The following is a 22,607-nucleotide window of genomic DNA, read 5'->3' as shown; positions in this document are numbered from 1 at the left end:
GCAAACAAGGAACTTGGCACTCGTAGTAGATGAAAAGATGTTGACAATTTATTTCACCAAAATTGCCTCACGAAATATGCATAACGTTTCGGTCATCTGGACCTTCTTCAGGTGCAACAGTGAAACGCAGGCACTGCCATACTGCGGGGTTCCACTATGCCGCAGCGCTTTTTTGATGTTTGCCTGTTTACAGAATTTATGTGCATCTGAGGAAGGTCTAGATGACCGAAACGTCACGTCATATTCTGTGAAGCAATTTTGGTTAAATAAAGTATTATTATCCTCTTATCTACTACAAGTGCCAAATATAAAAAAAAGTATCCCGTCAGATATGTCAATGAAAAAGAGTACAGATGTGAACACGTGCTTAATTTTGCATACTTACGGAGATCTGCACTGTTTTGTTAGATATTTGGTGAGTGATTGCTGCTGGAGTGTATATTATAGAAAGTACACCCATTCCATTTTCTGCTAGAAATACGTCAGAGATCTGTACTGACGATGTTACCTGTAAAGACAAAGACGTGAGAGACTTGAGGACTCCTACATATCAATATCAACCCTTTAACGAGCCTTGCAATATGACTTAAGATAAAAGCTAAATCAGAATTTCAATTTGCAGAAACGGTGTTTCGGAGTTACTGCCCCTCGTCAGTATAAAGCATGAGATCTGATTTGGCTTGGTGAGAGGCTAAGATTGGGATTTAAGGGGCATGGTTTCTTCTTGTGGAGTATGACATGCCAGGTCTGACATGCCATTGTGAGGAGGCTTTAATGCCTTGCATGCTCCTCTGGGAATTTACTACAGAAGTATCTTCTTACATGACACAATAACAGATGAAATCAGACAATTTCAGACTTGAATGGGCAGTGGTGGCACATTGAAAAGTGAATGAACTCCCTGGTGGCATCTCTCTTCATTATTCCATAAGATTCCCATAAAAGGGAACCTGTCAGATTGACAATGCAGTTTGATATGCTGGTTACATGTCATAAAGAATCAGGAGGTAAATAGAATTAAGTTATAAAAGGTTGCATAAAAAATTCTGAGCAAATTTTCATTTATCTAGAACTCTGCTCATTTATGACTCCTTAACAGAGTAAAACTGCCAATCGAACTCCTTAGCCTAAAATGACCAGTTTTTGAAAAAAATAAATCCCTCAGCATTTTCCCAAAAGTCTATATACAGTGGGGAAAAAAGTATTTAGTCAGCCACCAACTGTGCAAGTTCTCCCACTTAAAAAGATGAGAGGCGTGTAATTGACATCATAGGTAGACCACAACTATGAGAGTCAAAACTGAAAAAACAAATCCAAAAAATCAACTAGTCTGATTTGGCAAGAATTATTTTGCATATTATAGTGGAAAATAAGTATTTGGTCACCTAAAAATATGCTAGATTTCTGGCTCTCACAGACCTGTAACTTCTTTTTTAAGAGGTTCCTCTGTCCTCCACTCATTACCTGTAGTAATGGCACCTGTTTGAACTTGCTATCAGTATTAAAGACACCTGTCCACAACCTCAAACAGTCAAACTCCAAACTCCACTATGGTGAAGACCAAAGAGCTGTCGAAGGACACCAGAAACAAAATTGTAGCCCTGCATCAGGCTGGGAAGACTGAATCTGCAATAGGCAAGCAGCTTGGTGTGATGAAATCAACTGTGGGAACAATAATAAGAAAATGGAAGTAACACAAGACCACTGATAATCTCCCTTGACTTGGAGCGCCATGCAAGATCTCACCCCGTGGGGTCAAAATGATCACAAGAACAGTGAGCAAAAATCCCAGAACCACACGAGGGGACCTAGTGAATGACCTGCATAGCGCTGGGACCACCATAACAAAGGTTACCATCAGTAACACACTATGCCACCAGAGACTCAGATCCTGCAGTGCCACACGTGTCCCCCTGCTTAAGCCAGTACATGTCCGGGCCCATCTGAAGTTTGCTAGAGAGAATTTGGATTATCCAGAAGAGTATTGGTAGAATGTCATATGGTCTGATGAAACCAAAGCAGAACTGTTTGGTAGAAACAAAACGCGTCGTGTTTGGAGGAGACAGAATGCTGAGTTACATCCAAAGAACACCATACCTACTGTGAAAAATGGGGGTGGCAACATCATGCTTTGAGTCTGTTTATCTGCAAAGGGACCAGTACGACTGATCCGTGTACATGAATGGGGCCATGTATTGTGAGATTTTTGAGTGCAAACCTCCTTCCATCAGCAAGGGCTTTGAAGATGAAACGTGGATGGGTCTTTCAGAATGATAAATGATCCCAAGCACACCGCCAGGGCAATGAAGGAGTGACTACTTAAGAAGCATATGAAGATCCTGGAGTGGCCTAGCCAGTCTCCAGATCTCAACCCCATAGAAAACCTTTGGAGGGAGTTGAAAGTCTGTGCTGCCCAGCGACAGGCCCAAAACATCACTGCTCTACAGGAGATCTGCATGGAGGAATGGGCCAACATACCTCCAACAGTGTGTGCCAACCTTGTGAAGACTTACAGAAAACGTTTGACTTCTGTCATTGCCAACAAAGGAAATATAACAAAATATTGAGATGAACTTTTGTTAATGACCAAATACTTATTTTCCACCATAATTTGCCAAATAAATCTTGTCAAATCAGACAAGGTGATTTTCTGGATCTGTTTTCTCATTTTGACTCTCATAGTTGTGGTCTACTTATGATGTCAATTACAGGCCTCTCTCACCTTTTTAAGTGGGAGAACTTGCACAATTGGTGGCTGACTAAATACTTTTTCCCCACTGTAATAATCTGCTCAGCTTCTCCTGCTCTATAGCTTGGTACCATCAGATCAGAACAGGTTCTCTTTAAGACAAGATTCCGCCTTTAAGTTGGCAGCTATATCTTCACACATTACCTGGAAGTAGATACCATAATCCCAGCATTTCCATAATTTAAATCCTCTTATAAGTGAACAGTCAGGGAGCCCGTCTTGATTCATGTAGATACCATACAATCCTCCATGGGCTTCGTTGTTAAACCACTGCAGACTGGGATCAGTGACGCCTGTAGGAATAACTATATGTAATCACGGGCTGTGATAGTTTTTTATATTTACTGTAGTCACATGCAGTGTATTGTAGTGGGCACATCGCAAGGTAGATTCTGTTTACTACAACTTCATAAAGAGAGAAGTGTCAATTTTGCAGAAATTTTAAAAGCTTCGTCTGAGATTTAAAATAATTTGCTTAACACTAAGAAATGGACTAAAATGAAAAAATAACCATTACTCCCCCAGTGGTCAGTGCCAAATCTCCGGATCCATCATATTTATCATGCATGTGAACTCTGCAGCCGGGGATTTAGCAGGTAAGTTATTTAGTTATTTTTATTTTATACTAGTTTCTGCTTTAGGTAACCTTAAAGTGAACCTGTCAGCAGGATTTTGCTAATTAAACTACAGACATTGTCATGTTGCTGCTGTTATTTTGATTAAAATTATACCCATGGTGAAGAAATCCGTCTTGTGGTTCTTGTGTAATTAGTGTTAGAAGTTTTCAGTTAATAAGATGCCCGTGCTCCGGGGTGGGACTGTAGGCAGAGTCCTATCTCCCTGCTCTAAGCTAGAGAAACTAAGGAATGACCTGCCCACAGGCCACCCCAAAGCACAAACATGTTCCTCATCATAGAGACCGACTGTTTGGGCTTCGGGGGCGGCCTACGGGCAGGTCTTTCCTTGGTTTCTCTGGTTCACAGCAGGAAGATAAGACTCTGCCCACAGTCTCACCCCGGAGCATGGACATATCATTAGCTGAAACTTCTAGCACTGATTACACAAGAACCACAAAACAGATTCCATCACCTAGGTATCATTTTAATCAGTTTAACAGTAGTAAAATGACAATGCCTGTAGTTTACTTAGCAAAATCCTGCTGACAGGTTCACTTTACTAACATATTGGTATGTATTAATACTGCCAACCAAGCAATACCTTAGCTCCAACTCTGTCGTGTTTTCAATGTGACCTCAACCCATGGACATTACACTTATTAGATCTGATGCTGTTTCTTTACAGACGTGTTGTCAGTGCTATAGACAATACCAGACACCAGGAGCATTTGCTGAGACTCATGGTGTAAACAGGGATGGTGAGTAAAGCAGAGTTTTTTTTAAATAACAAACTACAGTCTGGGAACAGGGGTTTTCCAAAACCAAAAAATCGCTTTAAGGCTGATGTCATAGACCAACTTGGCAGTTTCTATATCACAAGTCGACATATCACCTGTTTAACAGAACTGACCACATTAAAACATCCATAATAGTGGTCTAGTTTCTATGTTATTATATTACCACTGTTACTCACTTTGGCAAACTTCTCCATTGATACGATATCCAGCTCTTTCAAACCCAGAAACCACGTTATTCTGCAGGACAATGTCAGTTCCTTCACTGATCTAGAATATAAAACAACACAGCTTTTGGATCAGGGACAGGCTTCCTGCAGCCACCACTAGAGGGAGCTCACTGCATACATTACATTACAATAACAATACAGTATACAGTAAGCTCCTTTGCTCCCTCTAGTGGTGGCTTCAGACAGGCACAATATTGACTTTTAAATCTACAGTGTCTATGCAGGGAATTTTCTGATTTGTATAAAACAATTTTGGCCAATATAAGGATATATTACTTGCAAACATAAAATCATCTACAGTAAATTCTCAACATAACGATATAAAGGGTAGATTCACTCAATCCTCATCACCCTGATTGGCGCCAACTACTGCACTTACGTCTATTCCAGCGTGCCATAGGATATTGTTTACTTCCTCGCGGTCTTGGTATGTACCAGGCCAAACAGCAAGGGCAACCAGATTTCTCCTTATATTTATACGTTCTCCCCATACTCTAATTCCTGCAAATAAAAATGTACAATTTATATATCTATAAATTCAGCAATAACGAAGGATACGAAGGATAAAGCAATCAGTATGGAGCCATCACAGGAATAAGAATATTATAATGGAGAATTGTATTTTAGAATTTTCAGGATTGTCTCACAACCCCTTTGTATATGCTCCCAATAGTACAATATTAATATCATACAGAGGGTCGCCTTTTCTTTTCCACTTCTGCTATGTGTCAAAGCGGAGAGTTGCTTGATATCAGAGGCAAGTGCTGGGAGCAAAAGTATGGCATACTGCTACTTCAGGTCTTTTCGATGGAAATTTCTGCAGTGCCGATCATGATGGAACAACCCCTTTAAATTCATAACTTTTTTTTCTTTGACATAGCCCATTCAGGGCTAGTTTTTGCAGTTGTAGTTCTTATTGGTTCTATTTTGGGGTACATAAGATCTGTAATCTCTTTTCATTCCATTTGTTCCGGGAGGTAAAGCTCTTAACCCGATCCATATATCTACTTCGCTATTCCTCCATACATATACAATGTATATTTTCATGGGGTTTTAGGACCCAGGAGTTTAGATTTTTTTATTTATTCATTTTTAATCACCACATTCCAAAATATATGAATTTTCTTAACTTAACATTTTTTGAGCCATTTGAGGTCTTGCTTTTTGCTGGGTGAGTTGATTTTTAATGGCAGTTTTGGAGTTAAAGAAATGTTTTTTTTTGGGAAAAAAATATTTTTCTGAATTTATTTTTGTGATGTTTACTGTGCAGTATAGATTGAATATTATCTTTAATAATGTCTGAATGGTTTTATATTAAGTTTAAGGTACTTACTAAGGATATGACTTCAGTTTGGCCAGATTGACTCTGGTTTCTGAGCTATTTAATAGTTAATTAATTAATTACAGTAGAATTCTGGCTTCAAATAGTGTTATTTTTATTGGATTGTAAGCCTACAAATTTAGGATATTTCATCACCTAAGACAGTGTTAAAGAGTAAAAAGACCAAAAGCCATTGCATCTGTTATCACACACAAGTCGCATTGGGGGAATGCATTATTTTCATGGATGAATTGTTTCAAAAAGTAGAAACAATTCAGCAAAAGTAATGGGATTTTTTACTTCAGCGCCCTCAAAATACCCTAAACCCATTAAAAAAACCTTGGCACGTAAATTTATTTATTTTTTTCTAGACTTGTTTTATCGGCACAACAGTCCTGTATAGAAGATGTAGAGGGCAAAACAAACAATCCTAACGCCCTTCTGTCCTGGTTGGAAGAATCAGTGGAGTGGCGATGTGCTGGCTAGTAAAGCTAGTACTGGTCAGTGCATTGCCACTTTGCCGATTATTCTCCCTATTGTCAACCCACTCAACCCCCAAGTGCGTTCTCTCCTGGTGCTATCTCTGAACTCAAAGGTGAATCTTACCCACCATTCGCCACTTTCTACTTTACCACCTGAGCGCCACCAAGATCGTATCTTTTCACTTCTGTCTTGGTTGGCATTACCCACTAGAGAAGGTCCATTTGCATCCCTACTCTGGGGTCCCTTTTTCTCTATGTCCACCTGTCCGATAAATTTACCTTCTCCTACAGTGAAGTGAATAACGTTGTCATCAATGTCGAGTCCGTTTGTGTAAAACACACCAATTGCTGGAGAAAATCCATTGTGGAAGGCACATCCCTTAATGTAGGATTCATTTGATGATACCTATAAATAACAGACGAAGAGCAGACAAGTGTTATCTTTTTCTTGGAATCAAGATATATTTTTACAAAAGCTTCACTTCCCCCACTATTTTGACATGAGATTGCAGAATATGAAATTTGTGTTCCTTTCCCAATTTTTCATTTTTTTTCTTTTTGTTTCAAAATAAATAGGAACAAGTAAAACAAAGTCCATGACAACCCACCTCTCCAAGATTGAGGAAAGCCAATGAGTACCGCGGGTCTGTGGGATCTCTGTAACCTTCTTGCCCAGTGTGGTAAAACTCCACATTCTCAATTCTTGCACTACCTTCAAAAACATAATAATTCAGTGATCAGTAGAGCCTCCTTCTTATATGACCAGCCCTTAGTCTTGTTTATAAGGCAAAAATAAGGGAAGCAGATGACGAAACAGACTCTATAGTACCCTGTGAGGTCAGGACTGTGAGCGGTGGCATCAGATATTTTTCGGAGCCGGACAGAGGCCCTCTCCTTTATTACTGAAACAGTTAGCATTGGTAAGAGTTACAATACCTTGGTATTCCACATCGTTGGCTGAAAATGTGCTGACGAGAACTCGGGCTCCAAATGATTCATTGTACCAACCAGTGTAGTCCTCACCAATGATCTTAATATTCCTACTAAGTAAAGCAACGTCGGCCGCCAGAGTGTAATTCAGGGTCGTGTTTGGCACTTGATAGGTATTAGCTGGAGGAAAAAAACAATAAAAAATGCTAAAGTATAAGTAAAGAACAAATATTAGTTTATTGTTTCCTACATTGTATTAGTTGCACTTGTATTCCATGATTAATACTTATTTAATTACCTGAATTTAAATGCTCCATGTAATGTCAGACAACTTGATCTCATCTGACAGATAATGTGATAAACAGAAAATCTGCAAATCACTTAAAGGCCGGGGTCAGACGAGCGTATGGCATCCGATGCGAGAGCATCAGACACAATATGCTAATGACCCTCGGCGTCTGAACTGCTGTGACCGTGAGCCGAGTGTCATGTGTCTGTGCTCAGAGCCTCTCGCACAGCTGTGGAGGAGACGGAGAAACTAATTTCTCTATCTCTTCCATTGCCGGGGTCAGCGTATATCGCACGGCACTCGGATGATATCCGAGTGATGTGCACTGTGTCATTCGCACCCATAGGCTTATATGAGTGCAAGTGAGCCGAGACTTGGCCGCGTGCCGGTGACAATCGCAGCATGCTGCAATTTCACTCGCACGTATTATACGGCCGAGAAAAAAACGGTGATGGGAGCTGCCCCATAGACTAATAGCAGTCTGAGTGCTATGCAATGTTTTATCGCACAGCACTCGTCCGTATTCCTCTCTAGTGTGACTCCGGCCAAACGCAAACAGTCACTCCATAGTGCCGGCTGCTAGGTATCTCCCATGTGTTTAACCCCTTAAGGACCAGGGGTATTTCCATTTTTGTGTTTCCATTCTTTGCTCCCCTTCTTCCCATGGCCATGACTTTTTTTATTTTTCTGTAAATATGGCCATGTGTGGGCTTGTTTTTTTGGGACGAGTTGCACTTTTGAATGGCATCATTGATTTTACCATATCGTGTACTGGAAAACAAGAACAAAATTCCAAATGCGGTGACATTTTTTGGATTTTCTTTTACCGTGTTCACTAAATGCTAAAACTGACATGCGATTATGATTCTACAGGTCATTATGAGTTCACAGACACCAAACATGTCTAGGTTCTTTTCTATTTAAGTGGTGAGAAAAAAAATCCAAAGTTTGTAACAAAACAAAAATAAAAAAATTGTGCCATTTTCCGAGACCCGTAGCGTCTTCATTTTTCAGGATCTGGAACTGGGTGAGGTTATGTTTTGTGCACCGACCTGACGTTTTTATTGATACCATTTTGGTGTGTATACAATTTTTTGATCACCCGTTATTCCATTTTATTGCAATGTTGCAGCGACCAAAAAAACATAATTCTGGCGTTTCAAATTTTTTTCTCACTATGCCGTTTACCGATTGGATTAATTATTTTTATATGTTGATAGATCTGGCGATTCTGAACGCAGTGATACCAAATATGTGTATATTTAATATTTTTTTATTTTGAATGAGGCGGAAGGGGGGTGATTTAAACTTTAATATTTTTTTTATTTTTTTTATATTTTTTACTTGCTTCATAGGAGACTAGAAGCTGCGATCACCTGAATGCTTGTGCTACACAGAGCAGGGTTGCAGCCCTGCTCTATGTAGCAGAAATGCTCACTTGCTATGAGTGCCGATCGCTATGACAGCCACAGGGGTCTCCTGCAGAACCCTGGTTGTCATGTCAACCCATCGGCAAACCGCGATCATGTTACATGGGCATCAATGGGCAGGGTTAGGCTACTTACACACTAGCGTTTTTTTGCATACGTCGCAATGCGTCGTTTTGGCGAAAAAACGCATCCTGCAAAGTCGTCTGCAGGATGCATTTTTTCCCCATAGGCTAACATTAGCGACGCATTGCGACGTATTGACACACATCTCAACCGTCGTGCGACGGTTGCGTCGTGTTGTGGCGGACCGCCGGCCGCAAAAAAGTTACATGTAACGTTTTTTTGTGCCGACGGTCCGCCATTTCCGACCGCGCATGCGCAGCCGGAACTCCGCCCCCACCTCCCCGCACCTCACAATGGGGCAGCGGATGCGTGGAAAAACAGCATCCGCTGCCCCCATTGTGCGGCGCTCGCACAGTATGCGTCGGTTCGTCGGGCCGACGCAGCGCGACGGCCCCGTACCGACGCTAGTGTGAAAGTAGCCTTAATGACACGCTTCCTGCACATGCATGTTAAATGCCGCTGTGAGCGTTTGACAGCAGCATTTAACATGTTAGCAGCAGCAGGTAGATCGCAATTCCACCCGTGGCTGTTAGGGGCACATGTCAGCTGATCAGATTAGCTGTCATGTGCTGGAAAAGGTGCAGGCTCATCGCCGGAGCCTGCACCAAACAGGGGGAGGCGTCCAATGTCGGATATATCCGTCATTGGACGTTAAGGGGATAACTTGCTCTCAACTGCCTGTTGTCAAGTTTAGTCCTAGCAGCAGAAGAGCTGAGATAGATAAAGTCCTGCCTCTTCTTCCTGTAATCTTTCTTCTTCTGCTCACCTGTTTGTCAGTGTGCAGTTCATTGGGCAATGGCAAGAGCAATGCATGCTGGGAACAAAGGAAAGTAAGTTCCAATACCTATATATCTGTCAGGATGCTGATGACGAGGAATTGCTCACTCAAAAAAATGGCAAGTGGCAAGTTACAGAGCGTGAGAATCGAGAATATTTTCGTCGGAACTATTACACTAGTATTTGTATCAAAAGCACCTTCAACTTGTTGTCGGGGATAAGAGTAACGAGACATTTTTAGTGAAGAGGCAGGTACATTTTAAACATATGAGGCCCTCTTGAGACATATTCCCATTTTATTATTGTTTTCTTTAATTGTTTGCAGTTATTTTTTTTCAATTGTTTTTAATTTTTATTGTGAATATTAACTTTATGAATTTTGATTGGCTCATTGTATTTTGAGTTTGTGCCTTCCGGTATTGTATTAACTGTATTTTGTCTTTTTTGTCTGAGGATGGAGCTCATTTGGTTTAGACATCAATTCTATTAAACAGGACCTGTCACCAGATGGACAGTTCTTGCTCTTACTTTTTTCTCACTACTCCCCTAACTATTCTGTTTTTATTTCTTTTTAAATTCACCATACAGTTCCAGAGATATGAGACTTTTTATTTAGTCCTATTTATTATGGTCTTTTTCAAGGGGATTCTCTGGGGGCGTGTCTTTAGGTTGCTATGCATAATTATCCTGTGAGCAACGCCCCCTTGGTAAAGTCTTTGAAAAAAAATGTATTAAATAAAAAGATCCTTAGCTCTGGAACTGTATGGCCGATTAAAAAAAACAACACAAAAAAACTACATTCTCATAGGTTCAGCAGGAATAAAGTAAGAGCAAAAGCTGGTGACTTTTGACCTGTCGACACCTCCTTGTTAATTGTATGCCCTCAGTATGCCATTCCATCCCCCTGAACGTGAGAATTATTCAGTTGACAGTATTTGTTTCATTTAGTCTACATCCCCCTACATAGGGAGTATTTAGCTTGTATAAGGAGTTGTCCCTATTTAAGTCTCATATTGATGTAGACGGGTAATAAATCCAGAAGTTATTTGGAGTTGTTAAGGAATTTTTCCTTAATACGAGCTAATTGACATTTTGCCTATCAATTCATTTCAACGAGTACAAAAAAAATTTAAAAAGTTTCAATTCAGCTTATTACGTATGTACTAGAAATAATTAGCCCAGGAGACTAACTCAGCACCAATGAGTTCCTTACCGATGGCACATGACATGGGTGGAATTCATTGCAAGTAGCCAACTCTACCCACTGTAGCTAATCCACCCATTATAGAAACTTTGTGATATTCATAAACTGTAACCAGATGGTCCAAACCAGAAAGCACCTTTAATTATCTTTTATCATGTCACTTACCCGAGTGATTGAAGCTCAAGGTCTCATTTAGAGTGAGGGTCATCTTGTCTGAAGAAACAGCGATGATATTCCTGGTTTCTGTTTGCCAGGCACTATAACTAGTAGTGGTGATCAGAATATCTTCTCCCACCTTGTAAAGGAAAATGTGGTAGAATGGAAGCAATCATTTTTTTATTTATTTAAGATTCTTCCATAATGTGGAGATCCAATAGTAAAGCCAAATAAAATCTTTCCGGGACAACCCAAAACAAACTTTACAAATTCAAGTTTATTTAGAGAATCTGATTGTGGATTACCAATCATCTGTCTTCTAAATAATTTCTTACTTTGCATTTTTGCAAGATTGGACAATATGAAGCATATGATGCAACCTCTAGAACAGTGTTCCCCAACTCCGGTCCTCAAGAGCCACCAACAGGTCCTGTATTTAGGATTTCCTTAGTATTGCCCAGGTGAAAATTGCATTACCTTCAAAGGCAAGAATTACATCACCTGTGCAATACTAAGGAAATCCTGAATACGTGACCTGTTGGTGGCTCTTGAGGACTGGAGTTGGGGAGCGCTGCTCTAGAAGGATGAGATGACCACAATAACCAATCCAAACCCAGCTATGATATTTGAAAGTTGAGTCACATTTAACTTTTCTGTTCCTCAGAATGGACGAAGAATGATGAAACTCACCTTCCAGTCTACCGCATCTGTGACATTGATGATTTGTGATCCTGCTGATACTGTATTTGCCAGCTTTGTTCTATACACAGAGCGAGGAAGTCCATGTAGGTCCAGTTGACCGAACACCCCTACACAGAAAGGACAAGGAAATGGACGCTTACAATTATAATGTCCTCATTGCCTTCAGATGACTACAACATTTAGATTTCAATTTACCTAAAGCTTTGGAGCCTAGATTTGGTCCATCCGGCAATGACAACTCTGGAGTTGAATGATTTCCTCTTAGTATAATATGTAATTCACCTTGGAATGGGTTGTCCTCTGTTCCTCCTATCAATCTCCCACCCTACTCATAATCAAACAAAGAAGGGAAGAATTTTTCAGTAACGTTAATAGATACTGTTCAAAATCAAATTCTGACCCAATATGATTGTACTGTGTTCTTCACCTGGATGAAAATGTACGTGGCATTGAGTACAGTTGTTTTGAAGGTGGGAACAGCCGAACCTGTCGAGTTGTCAGTGAGATTCCTCATCTCCAGAACCCCATAAATAGTGAGTTTATTCAACGATGGGACTTGTATGTCAGCTATAACCCACTTGCCTGGAAGGAAAGGACAGGAATCCTCTCGGTAAATCAACAGAATTCAACATTTTTTTCTCACCGATAACCCGCATTGACTCTAACAAGTTCAGATATCATAGCAGAAAAGATCTGTATATTCTTCATACAGTCACGACTGGATATGTAAAGCGACAATTGCCATAAAACCATAATAACTCAAGTATCTATAAAAGTATTTCCCAATCAGTATAGCCTGCAAACTGCTCCATGCTTCCAGAACGGACGACTGCAGCACTTTTTTCAATAGGAATGGACTAGTTTCATCCCGTTAAAAACATTTGAAAAGCAATTGCCAAACGTATATAGTCTAACATCCTGTCCTCACCTTTGTTTGCAATTTCCATAAACAGCATTTAATCCCTCAGTTACAATGGTGATAAATCTATGAACAATGGCAGATTCCGCCCGGAATCACCTAGCGATCTTGAGAATGGTGGTCCCAAAGACTGTCTCTGTCAATGAAACAGTAGTGCACATGTAGAACCATGGCTACCTTCACTTTTATGGGTCTTTGGAAGTGGTTATGCACATGTGTGACCACAGCTCCCATAGACAGTTTACTCTGTGACTAGGTTCGCTGGGGATTCCAGCAGTCAGACTTTTACTAATTATAATTATTAGTGATGAGTGAACATGTTCAGATAAGGTGTTATCCAAGCATGATCGTGTGCTAACAGAGTGTCCTCCACATACTCCAATAATACATTCGAGTCCCCGCGACTGCATGTCTCGCGGTTGGTTGATTACCTGTGGATAAGGTTAATAAAGTGCACATAGTTACCTGATGGAATCACGACATTGGAGCCTTCTGTTGGGACAGTATAATTGTTTTCTGGTGATGATTCCCAGAAGGAACGGTTGGACCATAAACTGGAAAGATGAAATAATTGTTTTATACAAGTTCACATCTCAGATAGTTTTATCATCAAGGCTATGGATACAGATCACACGTTACTCTCTTCTACTTGATACCACAGACAAATGTAGACAAAGTGGGATCCTACAACATCAAACAGGACCCCATTCTGGAACTAACTGGTTCATTGCTATTTTTTTATACAAAGGTGACACAAAAAATGAGTAAAAGCTTGTGAAAAGTAAAAAGGGCTTGAAAGAGGATGAGGAATGCTTAGCTGCAGAACAGAAAAGATTGATGGAAATAATTCACCTAAAACATCATTCAGTCCAGTGTGCGGGACCCAATTCTCAGTTATGTTTGGTCCATGTGTCCAATTTTATCATCACTATGCAAAAAAATCTAATCTTCTCCTACATATCGCACAGTAAAAAACATAGAGCACTCAGATGACAAATAGATGTCTTCCGACTACTCTCTGTTTTTTTTCACTGACCCATTCACTTTGTTGTGCAAAACGTTTCTAGTGCATTATTAACAAATTATAATATGCGGCATAGGAAAATTAGAAACGTGAATATAGTGATGAAAAATCGGATACGGGCGATGTGATTTTTAATTGGACAGCACACAGACCCGTGTTATTCAATAGGACTGTTCAGATGAATGATTTTTTTCTCAGTCCAACTGTCCGTGAGAAGAAAATCTCAGCATACACTACTTTCATCTGCGCGTTGGATGAGACTCGCACATTGAAGTCTATGGGTGCGAGAGAAAAAACTGGATCCCACATGGACCATTAGAGCGGCATCCGATTTTTACGAACAGATTTCTGTTATATACATAAGAAACTGTAGGTGATTATGTACATGTTTTAATTTAGCTGCATAAAATGGATCGATCACGGACATCACAAGGATGGGAAACGAATGTAAAAATCGGACACATGGATGGCACATGGATTAAACTTTGAGAAAAATGAGGAAAAAAAAATCGCTCTGGTTGAAATTCTGGACAAAACTTGGTTGATTTTTCATACACTCGTCTGCAGGTACACTAAGGCTAAGTTCAGACTATGCTGAATCTTAGAGATCATCCATGTTGATGTGACTGGCTCCATGTGCATCTCAGAGTTCTCGTCCACATAAGCGGCTTCTCCTATTTACTTGCACTAGTCTTGTCCGAAAGTGAAGTCACATTTTTGAACGAGAATTTTAAACAATATAGTGAACATGAATTCCCTTGAAAGTCATTTTAATCATTACATTTCTAAAAAACACCTTCCCATTGATAATGTTGGCAAAAAAATTAGCCAAAATAAAAATTGACCAAAGGTCTAGCACATACAATAATATAGACCTATCTGTATCCTGACCTTACTGTGGAGGTTGGCAACCTAGATATACGATTGTGACGCCCCCACTCAACGGGGGGCTATCCCTCACTGCCCTCACTCACCCTATATTAAAGATGGGAAAGCAATAATGTAAAGAACAGAAATGAAGAATGCAAATAAATTGGTCAAAAAGATTTAAAAAAAAAACAGACATAAAAAACAATCAAAACCAATGCAATAAACAACCTCACAAGAGCAGTAGCCATTGGGTATCAAAACAACTACATAGGGTGATACCCAATGGTTACTTCTTGTGAGGTTGTTTATGGCTTTGGTTTTGATTGTTTTTTATGTCTGTTTTTTTTATCTTTTTGACCAATTTTTTTGATTTCATCATTTCTGTTCTTTACATTATTGTTTTCCCACCTTTAATATAGGGTGAGTGAGGGCAGTGAGGGAAAGCCCTCTTTGAGTGGGGGCGCCACAATCATATATCTAGGGTGCCAACCTCCACAGTAGGGCAGGACACAGATAGGTCTATATTAGGGTATGTGCTAGACCCTTGGTCAATTTTTTATTTTGGCTAATTTTTTTGCCAACATTATCACTGGGAAGGTGTTTTTTTTAAGAAATTTAATGATTAAAATGACTAATCTTGTCCGTAATTCAGACCAGATTTCACATGCTGAAATTCTTTCCATACAGACCTGAGTTCTATGAGGAAAACAGCTGATGTGCACTAACACACAGACTCATATTCAGGCTTGGACTGGCCCACAGGAGTACAGGAGAATCCTCTGGTGGGCCCTGTGCAAGAGTGAGCCATCACCCTCTTATATGAGCAGTACTTGGCACTATGTACTTGAATCACTATGTACAGACAAAGGCGGCATCTTCTTCATTTACCAATCTACCCATTCCATTAATATATTTGTGATTGAGAATAATGTCACATTTACATGTAGTTGAAAAGTGGGGCCCTGGAGTTGGTTACTGGTGGGGTCTTGGCACCCCAGTCTGACACTGCTCAGATTAGTCCTTGTACTGTCTGCATTCTGTCCGATGCGCACATAGACAGCATATGGACCAAAAAATGTTAGTGTGAATGTACCCTATGTTAGTGTGAATGTACCCTACGTCACTGTGAATGTACCCTATGTTAGTGTGAATGTACCCTATGTTAGTGTGAATGTACCTTACGTTAGTGTGAATGTACCCTATGTTAGTGTGAATGTACCCTATGTTAGTGTGAATGTACCCTATGTTAGTGTGAATGTACCCTACGTCACTGTGAATGTACCCTTTGTTAGTGTGAATGTACCCTATGTTAGTGTGAATGTACCCTATGTTAGTGTGAATGTACCTTACATTAGTGTGAATGTACCCTATGTTAGTGTGAATGTACCCTATGTTAGTGTGAATGTACCCTATGTTAGTGTGAATGTACCTTATGTTACTGTGAATGTACCCTACGTTAGTGTGAATGTACCCTACGTTACTGTGAATGTACCCTACGTTACTGTGAATGTACCCTACGTTAGTGTGAATGTACCCTACGTTACTGTGAATGTACCCTACGTTACTGTGAATGTACCCTACGTTACTGTGAATGTACCCTACGTTACTGTGAATGTACCCTACGTTACTGTGAATGTACCCTACGTTACTGTGAATGTACCCTACGTTAGTGTGAATGTACCCTACGTTAGTGTGAATGTACCCTACGTTACTGTGAATGTACCCTACGTTACTGTGAATGTACCCTACGTTACTGTGAATGTACCCTACGTTAGTGTGAATGTACCTTACGTTAGTGTGAATGTACCCTATGTTAGTGTGAATGTACCCTACGTTAGTGTGAATGTACCCTACGTTAGTGTGAATGTACCCTACGTTAGTGTGAATGTACCTTATGTTACTGTGAATGTACCCTACGTTAGTGTGAATGTACCCTACGTTACTGTGAATGTACCCTACGTTACTGTGAATGTACCCTACGTTACTGTGAATGTACCCTACGTTAGTGTGAATGTACCCTATGTTAGTGTGAATGTACCCTATGTTAGTGTGAATGTACCCTACGTTAGTGTGTATGTACCCTACGTTAGTGTGAATGTACCCTATAGTTGAATAATAGTTTAAATACAAATAAGTTATCCGGAGATATTTTCTGATACAATTTGAGAATTACAAATGGCGATCTAAGTACCTTCCAGTAACACTTACTCATTGACTGTAGGGCTGACTGGTGCCTGCGTTGGAGGAGGTGGCGGTATGCAGTCCTTATAGTAGCATTGGTAAACCACCAGGTTTACATTGGTGTTTGACATGGTTGTGTCTAGGGTCCCAGCCACGGCACGTCTTCGAAGTTTGCGTTTTCCAGACACTGCAAGCAGAAAAGTCTTGTAAATCCTAATACCTCCTGGATAAAACAATCTAGGCTGACCGCTTCCAATAACTTGTATAGCAGCTGTTGTGAATTGTGACCAACCATTAAAATTATAGATGGCTAAAATACAGTCTCCATCGTGGGGTCGCGCATCACATTTAGCACAAACAGGGATGATGGGTAGTCAAGTGTTATGGACCTGGTGGTTAGGAGCACCCGGAATGACCTGATGAGTAAACTCAAAATCGGAACTAGCTCTGGGGAAGTGGAAACTCTGCTGACCGCAAACCCTACTCCTATCACACACACTAGAAATAGCCGTGGAGCGTACCTAACTCTCCCTAGACGCCTCTTCACAGCCTAAGAGCTAACTACACCTAAAGATAGAAATAGAAGCCTTACCTTGCCTCAGAGAAATTTCCCAAAGGTAAAGGCAGACCCCCACATATATTGACTGTGAGTTAAGAGGAAAGTCACAAACACAGGAATGAAACAGGTTTTAGCAAAGGAGGCCAGATTTCACTAAATAGTCAGAGGATAGAAAAGGGAACTATGCGGTCAGCACAAAAGACTACAAAAAACCACGCAGAGTAAGCAAAAAGACTCCCCACACCGACTCACGGTGTGGAGGTGCCACTCTGCACCCCCAGAGCTTCCAGCTAGCAAAGGAATATCATGATAGCAAGCCGGACTAGAAATAGCAGTACTAAGAAATATACTCAGGAAGCAGTAACAACAAATGAACTAGCAAAGCCTTAGCTTCTGCTGGAGTAGACAGGTCCTCAGAGAAGTCCGAGAGAGATCTGAACCAATACTGAAACATTGACAGCTGGCATGAAGTAACGATCTAAGTGGAGTTAAATAGGAAGCCAGCATAGAAATAAACGAGAGCAGCTGATAAATCCAACCTCTGTGACCAGCAGTTCCGCTCGAAGCCACCAGAGGGAGTCCAAGAGCAGAACTAACCAAAGTACCATTCATGACCACAGGAGGGAGTCCGAGAACGGAATTCACAACAGTCAAGCATGCATTTCAACACTTGTACTTATAATCTCTTGTGTCTACGAATATTTTTTCCAAAAATAGGTTTGGAATAAGTAAGAGAAAGAAAGGGATAAAACAAAAGATCATTTCTTTTATAATCCATCTAAAATGAAGTTACATTGCATATAGTTTACATTAAAAATATCATATTCTTTTATGTCTACAGGTTCTAAGCAGGCATTTGTGTCTCCATAGTTAGAGACTACAAACAAGCCCTGTGTAGTCTGATCCTTCAGTCATACTCTCCACAGTCTGAAGGGCCGCTATCAGGGTGGTACGGCCACTACTCCTGTCAGCACCGCAATCGTAAGCGGAAAAAACCCTACTACCTTCTGTCCTTTCCTTCCAGATTGCCTTCCCCCACAGAAACCCTGCTATTTAACAACTTCTTGCAGATCCCCATCATCATCTGTCTCCCTCATGTCTCCCTCATACCTTAATCTCCTCAAGAAGCACCAGCTATTTTAGATCCTTTCCTTGTAGCTCTTGGACCAACACCCTATTACCGATATCTCTCTGCTGCCCCCACAAAACTTTTGTTACCTACAAAGTGTCCTGTCACCAACTGACCTCTGCAGAGCTTTTGTCACCTAACGTCTCCTTGCCGCCCCTGCAAAGCCTTTGCCACTGAGTTTCATCTGGCTACTAACCTGTGTTTTCTCTCTGACACCCGCCGTTTATCACCACTGTGATCCTTCTATCTCCTTCCTCCCACCCTAATCCCACAGGATTTTAGTCTTTAACCATACTACCCTCCCCTCGCAGAGCTCCTTCTACTGTGTGTTTCTGCCCCTGCCAAATCAAGACTCCTATCATTGCTTGTTCACATCACCACCATAGAGGTGAGTTCTTGAAAGCCCCCCAAAGCCATGCCATGTTATCCATCGCATTCACTGAAGAAAAGATCAGCTTGACCCTCTGACTTCTTCTTTTTTCTTGGTTACTAATGTTGGCGTGCCTATCGAGATATGAACTCTTGATTAGGTTCTCAACATCCATTAGGACAGAGTATGGAGCCAACCTAAGCTGGCACTGCTGTGAACTGTTGGCCCTTTAGAAAGTGCATAGCCTGCTTCAATAATATGTTCTTCCTTCACTGCTTCTAGAAGGGGGTCATCTATTTTGGAAATCCCTATTTTTAGGTACTCATAGGGAATTGTGAGGTAACAGTAGGGGATCCTCTTTTCTGGATTTTCAGCTTCAGGCCTTCATGGAGATCAGGTACAGGGAGTATCCCTTGGTCTGAAGGACCTGTCCTGTCCTGCATTACTTGGACAACCAATTGATTTGAATGGTCACTGTGTAATGCTTAATTATTCCATTGGTTGTGATGCAGGAAAATTAAAGACTTGAAGTCCATTTACACTGCACATTTATCATGAACGAGCATTCCTAGGAACACTCACTTGAAGGTAACCTTGCAGTCTAAACAGGCTGCCTTATTATTAACAAATTGCCAAAAAGGAAAATAGACCCTAGCTAAAGATTCTATTATAAAATTAAAATATAACTTTTATTTCAATTTGCTTAATTAAAGAGTGCTGTTTAAAATCACTGTGTCTGTGTGGTCACTGGATAAGCAATTGTCCTGACTAATCGTAGGATTCCATTTTGTGGTCCCTTTGAGGAACCATTAATGAGATTTATCGGGAAACATCTCCCTTCTTTTTGGTCAATTGTACCAATTTGCACCCACTGTCTATTGGGGGATCTAGCACTGTTAACTGTTTAGTGTCAGTAGCAGTCCCCTGCAATGCTATATTAATACAGCAGATTTAGCACAATTAGCCCATCTCTATTGTTTCCACCTAAGGAATACTAGTACAATTGATATGAAGTCCTCAGGGACTTATTTGCTTATTATTCATTCATATATCTTTCTGCATGATGTGGCTGTGGACCACTATTATGCTTATGATTGCCACTACAGACTACTGACTTTAAAATATGTCACCAGCTGCCTCCCCAACATGTTTCACCATTTCTTGCTTCTTCAGGGGAATAGGGCTACTATTATATTATACGCTGATTCTTCTGAAAAGTTGAGGAGTAATAAACACCTATCACCAGACTAACGAGCAAAATGTAAACAGGACTTGTGCTGCCAAGAATAATGGCAGAACAATGTTACAGATCGTTCAGTGCACATCTGAAGCCGGGTCAGTCCATGGGCAGTCAAACCTTGATTCTGAGTTGACGACTGCACCCGCTCCCTCGATGACGACCAACACCTTCGCCTTTGATGAGACGACAGCATCTAGGATACTCTCTAAAATTACCACATCAGGTGATTTCTTGAAAACTCCTGCACAAGAAGTACGGACCAGGGACTATGAGAGAGAACGGAAACGGCTGACCTCATACGATCTACACGCTACTACCCTAGCTGAATACCACAAGCTCAGCAGAATACCGCGAGGCTTACGGTGCCACCTGAGACCCACCTTGTTCTCGGAGAAACCAGAATTCTGCGAGAAATTCCAGTCAATACTCAACAAGTGCTCACTGGACATCATATTACTTACCGTAGAGACTCTTCAGACTGCTATTACTGAATCAGCACAGAAAATTACTTCTATTGAGGAACAACTTTGCTCCACCCTCTCTGGCACTGACTGGCAAAATCTAAAATCTAAAACAGACAAAATCATCGAAGACCACCGTAAGGCCTTACAAGATAAGAAAAGATCTAAATTCCAAAGAGACTCTGACGATTATATTCAAGATCGGGTGTATAGATGGAAAGATTCTACCAATACGGGCTCCTGGCGACGAAACTACAATTACAATCCAAGATTCACCGGTTCACACAGTACAGACAGCGACAGTTCCACAGGCACTTTCTCCCAGAACCGTTTTTTTCAGAAGCGACCCCCCACAAAAGCTCGTGGCCGACAGACAGGAGGAGACGCACAAGGAGGTCCGCCCGCAAACACCGCAGATCGGATGACGACCAGATCACAGGTAATCCCTCTACCTCCATTCTCAACATCTCTGCATACACACTCAGCCCGACTGAACTAGCTATCCTGCAACGAGGGCTGTCTTTCTGCCCCACCCCCCCATGGGATAAATTCCAGTTATCCCAAGACCTAGAACACTTTTATAGAAACATTCGTCTAAAAACGTACTTTGGACAAGAACAAGAAACCAGAGGGAATGGGGTCCCTCCACTCACAGGGAATCCTGCCCCCGATCTATCCATTACGGAGTTGGGCCTACGAAACCCAAGCAATTTTTGTCCACCCCGCTCATTTAATGCCACAGAAGCCTTCATTGATTTAGTCCAGAGAGATATCAATAAGGTCCTAGACCAACACCAAATGGGCCGCCTACCTACAAGCAACAACATTTCACCCATTGAGAAGCAGGCCATTAAATCCCTTAAAGATAATAAACACATAGTCATAAAACCTGCGGATAAAGGCGGTGCTATTGTAATTCAGAACCACAGTGATTACACTAATGAAATCCGTCGCCAACTGTCTGACACCACCACATACTTACCCATCCCCCAAGACCCAATGCTTACTATAAAATCTAAAATACAAGAGATTCTCTCTAAACACATAGTTTTGAACACCATTGATTCCAAAACTGCCACCTTCTTAGTTAACCAGAACCCCATCACCCCAGTCTTTTACACCCTGCCTAAAGTCCACAAATCTCTAACTAACCCTCCAGGCCGTCCAATTGTGGCTTCCACTGATTCCATTTTAGCCCCACTGTCCATATTTCTGGAGAAAATACTTACGCCCCTAACCAAAAAAACCCAATCATTCATTCTGGACACAGGCCATTTCCTCCACTCCATCAGGCAGATTACTAACATCCCCTCTGACTGTATTCTGGCAACTTTCGATGTGAAGAGTCTATATACCTCAATAGAACACGATTTGGGTATCAATGCAGTCACTGAGCTTCTTCAGTCATCACACCTCAGCAGTAACTCTACCCAATTTTGTCTTGATCTCCTGTCCACTGTACTGAGGGAGAACTACTTCCTGTTTGGGGATCAATTTTACCGGCAGATACGCGGGACCGCTATGGGCGCGAACATGGCGCCTGCCTATGCTAATATTTATATGGACAATTTTGAACATTCCCACGTGTATACCAACACTCTCTTCCAACAGTCCAGTAAGTGTTGGCTACGCTTTATTGACGATATTTTTTGCCTATGGGTGGGGTCTCCCGAGGACCTGATCTCTTTCACCGAAGTTCTCAACTCGGTCAGACCAGAATTACAATTCACACTAAATTGGCATATGACACAAATCTCGTTCTTAGACACCCTGGTGATTAAGAATGACACTGGTACACTCTCTACTGACATCTTCACAAAACCCACTGATACCAATAATTTACTCCACTATACCAGCTGCCATCCTGCTTCAACCAAAAACAGCCTACCCCGCTCCCAATTCGCACGCATCAAGAGGATAGTATCCGACAGGAACCTTGTCCCCACCCGCCTGGACGAGATGGCCAGTAAATTTAAAAACAGAAGATACCCTCAGGAACTCCTTACTAAGGAGAAAGCCAGGGCCTTGGAACCCCACCTAGAAACACCTA

The 22,607-nt window shown here is 41.1% G+C and overlaps 1 protein-coding gene across 1 annotated transcript in view; it reads right to left on the bottom strand.

The window, feature by feature from the left end:
* Window positions 1–22,607, bottom strand: part of PKHD1L1 (PKHD1 like 1) — a 210,714-nt gene that overhangs the window by 41,607 nt on the left and 146,500 nt on the right. Inside the window, exons 53-65 of the mRNA XM_077271084.1 lie at window positions 16,826–16,985; window positions 13,189–13,277; window positions 12,232–12,386; window positions 12,000–12,129; window positions 11,793–11,911; window positions 11,112–11,241; window positions 7,130–7,303; window positions 6,802–6,905; window positions 6,473–6,599; window positions 4,770–4,891; window positions 4,340–4,430; window positions 2,894–3,042; window positions 386–508 (exon numbers count right to left, since the gene is read on the bottom strand). Coding sequence (XP_077127199.1) covers window positions 386–508; window positions 2,894–3,042; window positions 4,340–4,430; window positions 4,770–4,891; window positions 6,473–6,599; window positions 6,802–6,905; window positions 7,130–7,303; window positions 11,112–11,241; window positions 11,793–11,911; window positions 12,000–12,129; window positions 12,232–12,386; window positions 13,189–13,277; window positions 16,826–16,985 — 1,673 coding nt within the window. The remainder of the gene's footprint in view (window positions 1–385; window positions 509–2,893; window positions 3,043–4,339; window positions 4,431–4,769; window positions 4,892–6,472; window positions 6,600–6,801; window positions 6,906–7,129; window positions 7,304–11,111; window positions 11,242–11,792; window positions 11,912–11,999; window positions 12,130–12,231; window positions 12,387–13,188; window positions 13,278–16,825; window positions 16,986–22,607) is intronic.

This window comes from Ranitomeya variabilis, chromosome 6 (genome assembly GCF_051348905.1).
Source record: "Ranitomeya variabilis isolate aRanVar5 chromosome 6, aRanVar5.hap1, whole genome shotgun sequence".
NCBI lineage: Eukaryota > Metazoa > Chordata > Amphibia > Anura > Dendrobatidae > Ranitomeya > Ranitomeya variabilis.
The sequence above is the reverse complement of the archived record's forward strand: the minus strand, read 5'-3'. Positions and strand labels throughout refer to the sequence as shown.